This window comes from Marmota monax, unplaced genomic scaffold (assembly GCF_021218885.2).
Source record: "Marmota monax isolate L192 unplaced genomic scaffold, Marmota_monax_Labrador192_F-V1.1 WCK01_AAM20220418_F8-fsc00148, whole genome shotgun sequence".
NCBI classification, from domain to species: Eukaryota; Metazoa; Chordata; class Mammalia; order Rodentia; family Sciuridae; genus Marmota; species Marmota monax.
The window spans coordinates 2,396,610-2,410,621 of NW_026693034.1; the positions used below are offsets into that span (position 1 = coordinate 2,396,610).

The 14,012-nt window shown below is 45.3% G+C and overlaps 1 protein-coding gene across 1 annotated transcript in view; it reads right to left on the reverse strand.

The window, feature by feature from the left end:
- Positions 1-1,099: 1,099 nt before the first annotated feature.
- LOC124098776 (guanine nucleotide-binding protein subunit alpha-12) overlaps positions 1,100-14,012 on the reverse strand; it is a 94,061-nt gene continuing 81,148 nt past the window's right edge. Inside the window, exons 3-4 of the mRNA XM_046453727.1 lie at positions 5,218-5,268; positions 1,100-4,053 (exon numbers count right to left, since the gene is read on the reverse strand). Coding sequence (XP_046309683.1) covers positions 3,484-4,053; positions 5,218-5,268 — 621 coding nt within the window. The 3' untranslated portion in view covers positions 1,100-3,483. The remainder of the gene's footprint in view (positions 4,054-5,217; positions 5,269-14,012) is intronic.

Sequence of the window (14,012 nt, forward strand, 5' to 3'; positions counted from 1 at the left end):
TATATGATGTTTGAATCTGGGCAGCCGTGGGCAGTGCCCAAGTGCATCCCACAGCCACCTGGACAGCCCAGGACCCAGTGTGCTCCTGGAGGGAATCCCTCTGGGAAGTTTCTGCTTTTCTCACTTGTGGTCAGTTCCAGACACCTGGCCACACACAGACAATGGCATTGAGCAGCAGCCCCAGTCCTCTTTCTAGAAACCTGCTTTTAGGGCAAGAGACAATTAGCGGAGAGCCAGTTATAGTGGAGTCCGCAGCACAAGAAAGCTCTGGCTATGAACCATACTGATGACCTCAGCGTTCACCCACAGGGTTCCACCTCAACACTCCCACCCTGCCATTCTCTGGGGCTTCTCTAGTCAGTCATCAAATCCCTCCCCTTGGGGCTTCCAGATCTTGCACAGTAGGGTGTCTCACTCTGATGTGCTGCCTTTATATGCTTTAAAGTTGTGCCCAGAGGCTTTAGTTCAGAGCAACATTTATGGCTGCTCCCCTATGTGCCAGACTTGGGATGTGGAAGTAAAACTGATCAATAAATAGCAATCTTCAAATGAAATTAGGATGGGAGTTATTTGCTCTGAACTTCTGGGATTGAAAAATTAAAACTAGTGTTGGTTTTGAATGCTGAGTGATATTTTATATTCAGCAAAAAAACTTTAGAATTTATTTTAACCAAATTCTAGAGACTAGGGTCTTCAAGGCAGACCCTGCCAGCAAAGGCCACCACGGGTATGTAACAGACTGGTCCTCATCCACTGGTGCGTGACAGGCTGGTCCTCATCCACTGGCCCCAACCAGTGCCTCTAACCTAGAGCATAACTAGTAAGGTGTTCAGGGACTTTCAAGTTAGTCACAGCTAATCAGATTGTTTCAACATTATGTTTTGATGTTGGAATTAAAATACTCTGACAAATTTTTCTTTTGTCAAAGAAGTAGGAAAATCACAAGAATAAAAATTCTAGACATCTCTATAAATTACAGAGCTATGGCTCAAAATCTTTGAAACAATTTCTCTATAAATGAAAGAGTTAAAGTATATATTTCAGTTAAAAACCGACATGTGCTCTTTTGTGTAAACAGCAGAATTATGAGGAAGATGTCTTATTTTGAGGAAGTTTATTGTTACATTTTTTGCAATAATAGATGAGGCACGAATACCTCCTGCTTCTTCGACATTGCAATTAAAAAAGACAACAGTCAAGGGTAACAGTGAAATTAAAATAAAAAAATACAAAAGCTTAAGGTTTTGGAGACAAAAAGAACTACAATCTATGTGTAGAAAAATTGTAAATGATTTCAGTTTGGCCTTGCAAACAGTTATCTCCTTCTCCAATGACAACACTTCACAGAGTTCATAGTAGGGATGTCCTTAAAGGTGTCCTAATCCACCCCCATTAGAAAGAGAAGGCCGTCCAGGCTCAGCTGGCGGGGGCCGTAGCCAAGGTGCCTGGACAGAGGCTGAGCTGCATGAGGACCCTGGCCTCTGGCTACCCATGGCTTTCTGTTCAGTGAAGCAAAGTTGCCCGTGCTATCACTCACATGTTTCCAGGTTTGAAAGTGACAGGCACACATACTGACTGCTGGAAGGGAAGAGCTCTTGCTGCCCAGGCTGGCTATGGCGATGCCACTGGTTACCCTAGCCACGGCGGCAGAAGCCTTCAGAGCCAGGGAGAGCACCCCAACATGAGAATGGCTTGCTCCCCTCCTGGCTCTTAATCCTAATAGACGTGGGGCACACAGAGAACTGAGAAGGTAAGGAAAGCTCTCTGTGCCATGGACCAGGCCCTTCTTCACTGTGCCCAACTGAAGATGTGACCTGAGTCCATCCTGATGAGCCCTACCAAGGCTACTCATCTCCTTTAAATAAGGCCATCTGCACTATGTGACCCTGAGGTCACATCCTTTCAGCTTGAAGAGTTATAGAAAGCAGCACAAAAAAAGCAACTATTTCTTTTCAGCTAAAGAAAAGAGCCCAAACCCAGCAGACTCTGACACAGACCGTTGAGCACCACAAGGGAGAGTCTCATGTGGTATCATAATTGAAGTGTGGTGATAATAGGACGTTTCAAGCAGGCCTTCCCTCCCTTTCTGGTTTAGCATCTGCCACAAGACTCATATTATCTGGTTGCTGAAATGAGCCAAGCGTGAGAGGCAAAAGGGACACACGGTCAGGAGCAGCGTGGTGTCAGGACAGGGCTCTCAGCTATGTTAGTAAACCCCAGCAACGCTGGTGCCACTTTCACCTTTGTTTTAAGTGCCAAGAAAAGCTGTCCACCCCACCCCAACTGATGCTCAGAGGGGCAGTTTGGAGTACAGGGCATTCTGAACACAGTGAGTCACCGGGAGGCCCCTTAGATGTACCAGCCCGTCAACATGGCAGTCTTCTGTCCTCCTGGGCGAGTGTGCACTCTGAGCACTTGCTGCTCTGTGTGCACAGTCATAGGAGCTACAGGCCCGGCAGGAATGAGGCAGAAAGAAGCCACTGCCCAAAGATGCTGGCGGACAGGCCATCTGCAGGGTCTGGGGGTTTAGGGGGGCCAGCTGACAGAACTCCCCGAGCAGCTGCAGCAGGATCAAAGGCTGCGGCTGCAGCTCGTACCTTTGCCAGCTTCCAGAAGGAGAAGAAGATCCCCACTATTTCCCAAAGAAGGAAACTCACATGCTAGCAAATGTTGGGTCAGAAGACGACTTGCAAGTAAGATGGAAAAGCCATCTGCAAGGCCACTTGGTTTATGTGTCTTTGTGCCATTAAGTGGGGAAGAAGGGTAAGGAGAAAAAAGCACCACTGTGAGCATGTGAAGGGAGTGACAGCCATGGCCCAGGGCTGCCCCCACTCCACACTGCTGCTGGGGCATTAAGGCAGGTCCATGGCTCTCAACCTCGTCCTCCATGGAAGGGAGTGGGGACCCTGACACAGATCCTCGGCTCAACCTAATATACCTGGACTGGGGGCGCTTAGGACATTTTCACTTGGGAGGTGGCACTCAGGCCCTGCGCCAGAGATGGAGGGCCAGCAGGCACTGTGCCCAGCAGCACTGGCAATGCATCTCTACAAGCTACCACTAGGCGAAGCTTTTGGTTAGTCTCAGTGAAGACTCAGAGGTTAGAGAGAAAAGCCATGTGCAAGGCCAGCTGGTTTTTGTGTTTTAGTCATTAAAGAGAGAATGTGTGCGCACACACCATCCTCGATTAAATTGTGTCAGGAAAGGAATGCAGTTCCTGTAAAAAGAAGGTTGTGTTATTAGGTATTGCAGATTAACACCAAAGTGAGCACTGGGATTTTCAGTAGTTTCACTAGTCCCCAAATCAGTAGCTAACATGGAGTTCCCACGTCCTCTTGCCTAGAGCTCGTGGCTGGGCTGGAGCCCAGCGTTCTTGAACCAGGTATTCGACGGCATGGATCTGAGAAGCCCTGCAGGACCACACAGGCCACAAGTGCCAACAGCCACGCAGGCTGCCTCAGAAAGGCACGAGGGGGCTTCCTCTCACTGCAGCATGATGTCCTTCAGGTTCTCCTGCAGGATCGTGTCTTTCACAGCATGGAACACGAAGCGGATGTTCTCGGTGTCTATGGCAGTGGTGAAGTGGTGGAACAGAGGCTTGCTGCGGTTCCGTCTCTTTCTGTCAAAACACTGGACCAGGTAGCGCTGGACATCCTCCAGTCGGTGAGGGTCACCCTTGAAATCTGGGAAGTGCTTCTTGATGCTGACTGTCTTCACCTTCTCCACCAGGAGGTCCATCTTATTGAGGAAAAGAATTATGGAGACATTGAAGAAGAGCTTGTTGTTGACGATGGTCTCAAAGATGTTCATGGACTCCACCAGCCGGTTGGTGCGCCTGTCCTCCATGAGGACCTGGTCGTATTCGCTAGAGGACACCATGAACAGGATTGATGTGATCCCGTCAAAGCACTGGAACCACTTTTGGCGCTGGGACCGCTGGCCACCCACATCCACCATCTTAAAAGGGATTTTTTTAATAACGAAGTCATGTTCCACAATCCCCTTGGTGGCCTTCCTGGCCAGCAAGATGTCTTGCTTACTAGGGAAGTAGTTCTGCAAAATACAGGATGAGGGAGACATTTAGGAGAAAATAACAACAAAAACACAGCAAAAGGAAAAGGAGAGAAAGTTACGTGGACTTTGTAAGAAGTTTAGCCAAATAACAGAAGCAAGTTTCATTTACAGAGTTATGAACTTACTGTGCAACAAGGTGAAAGAATCAAATGCCTCATTTAAGAATGAATGGGGTTTCATCAATCTGAGGAGGAATGATCAGAACTCCTACTGCGAGGCCCCGGGGGAAAAATCTCATCCAGTTTCTTCTCCAGAGGAAACTATCTTTTTTTTTTCCCCCTGTATCATAGATATCTTTTATATTTTTAAATTCCAGAGTATAAAAGTTCTAAAACCTTACTATGAATTAATTTAATTTAGGTTTTACAATAGCATTTATGAAATGAAATCAGATGTATATGTGATGTGTTCTTCTTGAAAACCTTTGTTTTGGGTGATGGGATGGAATCCAGGCTGTGCACATGCTAAGCCTGTGCTGTCCCACTGAACCACACCCAGCCCTTGGAAGTCTTCGGCACCACAGACAATGTGGCTACTTAAACCACTGTGGTCCTGCACTGTGACAAGCCTTTCAGTGACTTGGGCACACTGCCACCCACACAGCTAGCCCAGGACTGGGCAGAAAGTGAACAGGCCTGGACCTGGAGGCTAACTACAGTTCACAGGGGATGGAGGCATCATTAACCACACGGGGGATGGGACAGAGAAGTCCAGACTAAGACCCTACAGGATGGATGATCAGTTAGTTCAGCCAGTAAATCAAAAAGAAAAAAAAAAAAAGATGGGAGAAGAAACCTATAGATTAAAAGAAATTTAATCACATCAACTGATTGGGATGGTGGATAATATTAGGATGTTGATTCAAACTATTAAAAAAAAAAAAACACCAAGAAAACCTTAAGGAGATGACTGAGAAAATCTCAGGGCTGACTGGAGACTGGCCGACAGGGATCCTTGCTAATTTTTCGGGAGTACAATGGTATCGTGATGATTTTTAGAGTCTTTCTATATAGGACAGATCTATGCTAGAGCATGACATTACGTGCTGTCACAGGACCCAGGCAGGACGAGCGGGCCCATCAGCATAGCCAGGGCCCTTGTTGCTTGCTTTGGGCTGCAGAGTCCTGCGGGGTGGTCACTCACCAGCTGGCCAATCCGGTCCAGGTTATCCAGGAAGTACTTCACTGATTCACCCTGTCACAGAGAAAAACATTCGCAGCTCAGTCTTAATGGAGGAACCCCAACTGGCAAATTAAAGGACTAAACAGGCAACAGCAGGGACACTTCACTGTGCAGACAGGAAAGCAAAGTAAAAAAGACAAAGAGTATTCATGTGATTTTTAAAATTAAAACCACAGAATTTCTACAACAATGCGGTTTCTGCAGCTCTAGCCCCAAGATACGAACTCTGTTTTGAATGCTCCTGCTCCAGGCCACACTGCCAGCGGGGGACAGGAGCTTAGTTCTGTCTGCAGTTCTGTCTCTGACAAACTTGGCCCAAGGGACCCAGACATTGTTTCTAAAGACAGTAAACCCTGAATAGAAGGGGCAGTCTTTCCAGTTTCCAGAAGCGTTCCATATGATTTCACACACTTTTATGACTTGGTGCAGAACAAGGAGCACCTTTAGGTTGGGTTTCCGAGGTGGATTGATACATCCTATGGACTGGGCCAGGTCCCATGGCTGGAGGCACACTTGAGGACACGCCACTTTCTGTTTCAGAATGTGCTTAGTGTCTAGGGCAGTGGCACTCACAAGGCACAAGGGGGCTCAGGGACATTCCAGTGCTGGCTTTGGCTCCAGTGGAGCTATTGGAGGAAGGAGTAAGTGAACAGGCAAGCAAAGGCCTCTCTTAGAAGGCAGAAATGAGTGCTCCCAGGTACGAAGATCTCACCAGAACCTCACTCTGAAAGCTGGGTGGCAGTGAGGCAGGCCTGGGCTTCACACACTGCCCCTTGCGGGGTTTGTGCAAGAGCTGCTCTGTTCAGGTCACTGTGCACCTTCCCACAAAGTGTACAAGAGGCAAGGTCACCCACACACTCGGCCAGTTGACACTCTAGATTCCCAAGGAGGAAAGATCACTGGAAAGGCACCAGATTACAGCTTGTGACTTCACAAGAAAAAGGGGGAGGACCGATGGGAGCCACCAGCTCTCAAGTTAGTTTCTTATGCTCCTCTGTCTCGGATGGCCCAAAGGCAGAAGAGTGACTTCCTTTACTGAAGAGTCAGCCTTCTGCTCCAGAATGTGAGGATGACTCAAGAGAATGTTTTGTTTAAAGGGGTGGGAAGGCCCCTTTCCGGCATTACAGCACTGATGATAAGCAGTAAAGGCGATTTTACTCCTTGCTGGTTCGGGAACACAGGCTGCTCCAAAGTAGGAAGAGCCACCCCCGTGCCTCCTGGGGTGCCCAGGGCTCTATGCAGGGTGGCTCCCGCCCCCACTTCCCCTCCCACACCAGACCCTTGCATGAGAGGAAGCCATCGTCCAACAGAGTGAGGCAGCACAGCCCTTCTGCTGGCTGTTCTGGTCCTTGGCTTTGTTTGCAATCTGCCTCCCCCATGCTCGGACAGGAAACAGCTGGGCAGTGAGAAAGCTCTGCAGGGACCGCAGTGCACCTGATTAGGACATCCCACTTCCCTGAAATGCCCTTCTCTTCTCCCTCCTACCTCTCACCAGAATCTTGGAGGTGTGGAGACCCTGTACCTCACAGGCCCTCTGCCACTGCTGGCCACAATGGTGCCCACCATGCTCTCCAGGCAGGTTCAACAGGGACAGCACCTCAGAGCCAGGGCTGCTCCTGCCTGGTTCCACTGGGGAAGAAGGAAGCACTGGGCAGAGGAGGGCAGATGAGCTCTCTTTGCAGGGGGGTGGCAGGTTAGGCATAAAAAGTCACAGCAGCTAGGCATGGTGGTGTACGCCTGAGATCCCAGTGACTCAGGAGGCTGAGGGAAGAGGACTGATTAGGAGTTTGAGGCCAATCTTAGCAGTTTAGTGATACCCTGAGCAACTTAGGAGACCCTGTCTCAAAATAAAAATAAAAAGGACTGGGATGTAGCTTAGTGGTAAAGATCCCCTGGGTTCAATCTCTAGTACCTAAATAAATAAATAAATCATAGCAACGCAAACCACAGCCCCTACCATTCTGGCCACCAAGAGATAGGAAGACCCGGGTGCAAGTGTTTTACCCAAATGGAAGTGCCCAGACACACAACCAGAGATGAGGTAAAATATAAAGATTTAGACGTAAGGACATTCTCCCCCAGTTTAAATTTAATTTAAATATTCCTTTTGAATTTGAAATCAAGTTCATCTAACTCCTGTAAAATGTATCAGATGCCAAGATAAAAAAGATCTTTCTCTACCAGGATGGCTTCTCCCCATCTCATGGCTGCGTCTTTTTGTACTTATTTGTGATCCTTGGCCATTCTGCACACGTGGAGACCTCTATCCTCCTAGGAAGAACAGCACAGGAGGGAGGGGTCAAATCCAGTTTCAGGCCAGGTTGCCTCGTCAGGATGAGAAGGTTGTTAGAACTGCGCTGTCGACCACCCTGCTCTTCAGCAAGGGGCTGGAGGAGAGGAGGCAAGGAAGGGAGCACCAATCAACCTTGCTGAAACCAGAACTTTGGTGACTGGCATCCACACTCTGTGATGCTGTGCTGGGGCAGATCTAATTGCTTCCAGGGCAGTCATTTGCAACAGACTTCTTAGTTCCCACAGCATCAGCTCATTAACACGCCGGTTTAAAATCCCAAGATGGTCTCAACACACAGAGTGTTTCTTTGGAGAACTAGCGTGTGACAGCCATGGAGATGTTAAAATGAAATTGGCAGACAGAAAGTGCACACGGGCATGCTGAACAGGACTGCTCCTCTCAGGACAGCAGCTGAATTCATGGCCTCGCAAACAGGAGGAAGGCCCAGACTGTTTTTTTCATTCATTTGAAAATCTAAGTCACTTAAGGTGAGTAAGAACGAGGATTCATGGATTAAAACAAGAGGAAACAGTTCATCAGGTTGGGATCCTAGGCCCTGGGGCCCATGCTTGCTGGGGTCCTGCCCTCCTGAGTCAGCCCTCTCAGTGAGGCCTTCCCCTCCTAGCGCTGAGACCACTGGGTGGAGAAGCGGGTGGCTGTTTCAGGAAGCACAGCAGGTATATTTGGGGTTATGCACCTATGATAGGCACAGATAGGCGAATGGAATGAAGCTGGCTGCATCCTTCATAAGATCACCTCGGGAATAACCTGCCACCTACCCTGCAGTGGGCACATGCCCAGGCCTGCCCTACTGCAGTCTGTGGCCCCTGCTTCGATGTTGCTGCACCAGAGAAGCTGCCGTCCATGCCATCTGCTGGCCTCACACAACTCCCTGGGGCTGCAGGACCAAGAGAAAAGAACCAAGAGGGCCCTCAAAGTCAACACACTAGAGCTGACTTTGGTTCCCCCAAAGTGTGGATGGTCTACAAGGTGGTGGTAAAGTGGCTACAGAAAGCACACACCAGCTTCTAGCCTGGGGCCATAGGTTTTGAAGTCTGAATCCTATCTACACGTGTGAGTCCTCTTACTGTTAGTGACTTAGTAAGCACAACTCTAAATTCTCAAGTGGGGCAGCCTGCCAAGGTGAGCCAGGATCTTCTACTGGAAGAAAAAAACAAAAAATCCCCCCAAAACCTAAAGGACAAAATCAACTCTTCAAAACTGAAGCCAAACTGAAATGAATTAGCTAAGAACCCTCAGGTTGGAAGTTCTCCTCACGCTTTGGCCCAGCACAGGGGCAAGTGTGGAGGAAGCTGCCTCTTTTGAGCTTGAGGGGCCTCGTGTCTGTGCTGTGAACACCCCAGGTCTGACTTAAGTCCTCGACCCTCCATCCACAAGCAGCTGTCCACGGCAACTATGGGATCCCCAGGAGAAGGGCCCACAGGGCCTCGCAGAGCTGTACCTCTCCACACCTGGGAACCAGGGTCTGCCAGTCAGTTTCCTATTAAAATTCCAATGATATGCTTCATAGAACTAGAAAAAGCAATCATGAAAATCATTCGGAAAAACAGACCCAGAATAGCCAAAGCAATCCTAAGCAAGAAAAGTGAAGCAGGAGGCATCACAATACCAGATCTTAAACTATGTTACAGAATAATAGTAACAAAAACAGCATGTTATTGGCACCAAAATAGACATGTAGACCAATGGTACAGAATAGAAGACACAGAGACCAACCCACATAAATACAGTTATCTCATACTAGACAAGGGTGCCAAAAATCTATATTGGTAGCCATTTCAACAAATGGTGCTGAGAAAACTGGAAATCCATATGTAGCAAAATGAAATTAAACCTCTATCTCTCACCATGCACAAAACTCAACTCAAAAAAGACCAAGGACCCAGAAATTAGACCAGAGACCTTATGCCTAATAGAAGAAAATATAGGCCCAAATCTTCATCATGTCAGATTAGGCCCCGACTTCCTTAACAAGACTCCTAAAGTACAAGAATTAAAATCAAGAATCAATAAATGGGATGGATTCAAACTAAAAAGCTACTTCTCAGGCAAAGAAACAATCACTGAGGTGAAGAGAGCCTACATGATGGGAGCAAAATTTTACCACATGCACATCAGAGAGAACACTAATCTTCAGGTTATATAAAGAACTCAAAAAACTTAATACCAAAAAAACCAAACAACCCAACCAATAAATGGGTTAAGGAACTGAACAGACACTTTGCAGACGAAGATATACAAGTGATTAACAAATATATGAAAAAGTGTTCAACATCTTTAGTAATTATAGAAATGCAAATCAAAACTACTCTAAGATTCCATCTCACTCCAATCAGAATGGCAGTTATCAAGAATACACGCAATATTAAGTGTTGGAGAGGATGTGGGGGAAAAGGTACACTCAAAGATTGCTGGTGGGACTGCATATTGGAAAGCAGTGTGGAGATTCCTCAGAAAACTGGGAATGAAATCACCATTTGACCCAGTTATCCCATTCCCCAGTCCATACTCAAAGGACTTAAAATCAGCACACTTAGTGACACAGCCAGGCCAATGTTTATAGCAGCTGAATTCACAATAGCTAAACTGTGGAACCAACCCAGATGCCCATCAATAGACAAATGGATAAAGAAACTGTGGTATATATATACACAATGGAATATTACTCAGCATTAAAAGAGAATATAATTATGGCATTTGCAGGTAAATGGATGGAGTTGGAGAATATTATGCTAAGCGAAGAAGCCAGTCCCCAAAAACTAAAAGCCAAATGTTTTCTCTGATTAGTGGATGCTGATCTATGATGTGGGGGAGGAGGGCATGGGAAGAATGGAGAAAATTTGGATTGGGCAAAGGGAAGGGTGTGAAGAGGTTATGGGGGTAGGAAAGATGATGGAATGAGATGGATATCATTACCCTAGGTACATGTATGATTGCATAAATGGTGCATCTCTACATCATGTACAACCAAAGAATGGAAATATTGCACTCCATTTGTGTACGATGAATAGAATACATTCTGCTGTCATGTATAACTGAGTAGAACAAATAAAAAAAATAAAAAGAGCAAGTCATGAGCTGCTTTAGGCTGACAGACCCGATATCCACGAGGATTTGGACAAACAATTGTTTAAAACTCAGCTTGCCATGATCGATGGTACATGCCTATAATCCCAGTGGCTCCCTGGTAGCCCCCCCACCCAACAAAACCCTCAGTTTACCTAAAGTGGCATGCCAGGAAACAGAAAATCTGAATAGAACTATATTTATTCTAAAAAATGAATTTGTTATAAAAGAAATCTTCCCCAAAGGTAAACTCCAGGCCTGGATGGTTTCCATCAAACACTGAGAGAAGAAAAAACACTAATCTTCTGCAAAGTTTTTCAGAAAAATCAAAGCAGAAGGGATAATCCCAGCTTCTTTTACGAGGCCAGCACAATCCTGACACCAAAACTGACAAGAATGTTACTGAAAAAGAAAGTATATTCCAATATCCCTCTTGAACATAGACACAATCAATATCCCTAAAACACCTTAGCTAATCAATCCCAACAATACACAGGAAGTATAATACATCAACAAAATAGAAAACAAACACCATTTTAACAAAATAAGAAAGAACATATAAACATTTTAATAGATGCAGTAGAAAGTACTTGAAAACTTTGACGTAAGCTGGGCACAGTTGCACATGCCTGTAATCCTAGTGATTTGGGAAACTGAGGCAGGAGGATTACAAATTTGAGGCCAGCCTCGGAAATTTAGTGAGGGCCTAAACAATTTAGCAAGATCCTGTCTCAAAATAAAAAAATAAAAAGGGCTGGGCAGGTACCTCAGTTAAAGTGCCCCTGGGTTAAATCCCCAGTATCAAACCAAACCAAACCAAAAACCTTTGACCTACATACATGGTTAAAAATTCACACCAAGCCACACATAGGAAGCTTCTTAGTCTGACGAAGGGCGTCTATGAAACACCTACAGATAACATCTTAATTAATGGTGAACTTCTGAATTCTTTTACCGTAACATTTGGTAGAAGGCAAGGGTGCTCACTTTTATAGCTTCCAGTCATTACTGTATGGGCAGGTTTACCGGCACATACAATGGAGACAGTAGGCAGGCGACACACAAAACAAGGAAAAGACGTGGGGACAAGGAGCAAGAAACGAAACTGAGTTTGCACATCACGGAACTGTGAGTACGAAATCCCAAGGAAGGAACCTATAAAATAGCTAACAATAGAACCATAAATGAGTTTAGCGTGTTTACAAGATAAATGGCCAGTATACAAAAATCAAGTGCATTTTCATATACTAGCAGTAAACAACTGGAATACAAAGTTTAAAAAAAGCTATTTCAGTCAGGTGTGGGGACACATGCTGGCATTACCAGTGACTTGGGAGGTTGAGGCAGGAGAATCATAAGTTTGAGGCCAGACTGGGAAACTCTCTCAAAATAAAAAATAAAAAGGGTTGGGGAGATATGTAGCTTAGTGGTAAAGCACCCCTGGGTTCAACCCCCAGTACCAAACCCCCCCCCCCCCCGCAATTCTATTTACAATAGCACTAAGAAACAAAGTATTCAAATGAGAATAAATTTTCTTATTTGCTGTATGTTTTGTATTTTAAAATGGTTACATCTTAGAAACACTTAGTACAATATCAAAAGGAGGAAACTTACTGGATGACCTGTGCATTTTATGCACTTTATCACCTGTGTGAGCTCCTGAGACACCACTACAATCAAGGTGAGCTATCCCCTACCACAAGGGGCTCCCTCGAGCTAGAATTTACAGGCACACGGGCCCCTGCCTCCACCCTCCCTGCCACTGCTAACCTGATTTCCATCTCTTGTGTATGGTCTGTCCCCTGCCTTACCGTTTTGCCTTTTTCTAGACTGTACTTTAAATGCAAATATACAGCTTTCCCAAACTGGCTTTTTCTCAACTCAGCGTAATGCCCTTGAGGTCCACCCAAGCTGTCAACAGTTTGTTCCCTTCTGTTGCTGAGTAGGGATCCACCGTTAGGACGTGGCTAGAGACATCATAAGTAAAGCTGCTCTTGATATTCAAGGACAGGGATTTGTGGAATACGAGTTCTCATTTCTCTAGCATAAATGTCTAAGAGTGTGACTGCTGGGTCATAAGTGTATGTTTAGTTTTTAAACAAAACCACCCAACTATTTCGCAGAATGGCTGTGCATTTTACACCTTCACCAGTAATACATGGGGCATTCAGCTGATCAGCATCCCCACCAGCACTTGATATTTCACAAATTTTTATTTTATCTGTTCTAAAATGTATGTAGTAATATTTTGAAAAGGCCTAAGTTTACATTTCCCTTAATTTGCAAAAGCCAGTAATGCTGAGTGTCTTTATTTATTTGCCATCTGTGCATTGTCTTTGGTAAAACTCTTCATACCTTATTTTGTACTTGGACTTTAGTGCTCCTGTGTACTACTTCAGTACAGTCCTTGGAGTTCTTAAAAGATTCTAGACACGAGTCCTTTGTCAGATATGTGGTTGCAAATATCTTCTCTCAGTCTCTGGATCATCTTTTTCAATCTTGATTTCTTTCTTTAATGGGTGACACTTTAGATGTTGTGTCTGAGAATTCACCAAGGTCTAGGTCCCAGGGAGTTTCTACTACATTATCTTCTCAAAGTTTTAGAATTTTACATTTAGATCTATGGTTCAGTTTCAGCTAATTTTTGTATAGGGTAAGATTTAAGACAGGGCTTAGCTTTTTGGCCTGAAGATATCAGACTGCTTAAGCATGGTTTGTTCAGAGGCCTGCTTCCTTCAAGTTTGCTTTGTCCTTGTCAGAGATCAGCTGGACATGTGGAGGAGCTGCATGAGCTGCTCCACCCACCTGGGAGTTGTCCTTCACCAACACCACATCTCCAGTGCTATAGCCATACAAGACCCGAAGTCAAGGGGCGGGCTCCTCCTGCTGGTTCCCTCCCTCCCTTCCCTATTCCAGTGCCTTCCCAGATACATTTTTGAATCATCACATCTACAGCTACAAAAAATTTTGCTGAGATTTTGGTGGGAATTGTGTTAAATGTGCCCATCATGTCTAAAGAAATGATGTCTTTACAATGTTGATTTTTCCATTCTGTGAATGCAACATGTTTCCCCATTTGCTTGGATCTTCTTGGATTTCTTTTATTGTTTTATAGTTTTTAATCATGCAAGTCCTACACATCTTGTTAAATTTACACCAAAGTATTTCATTTTTACATGACTGTTAATGGTGTGACATTTAAAATTTCTTTCCATGTGTTCATTACCAGTAAATAGAAATAAATTTTACTTTTGTGTATTGGTTGCATATCCTCTGTAACCTTCCTAAACTGACACTAATCTACTACCTTCTTGCTGGACTCCCTGGGATTTTCCAAGCCATCTGCACCAGGAACAGTTTCATTTCTCCTTTACTG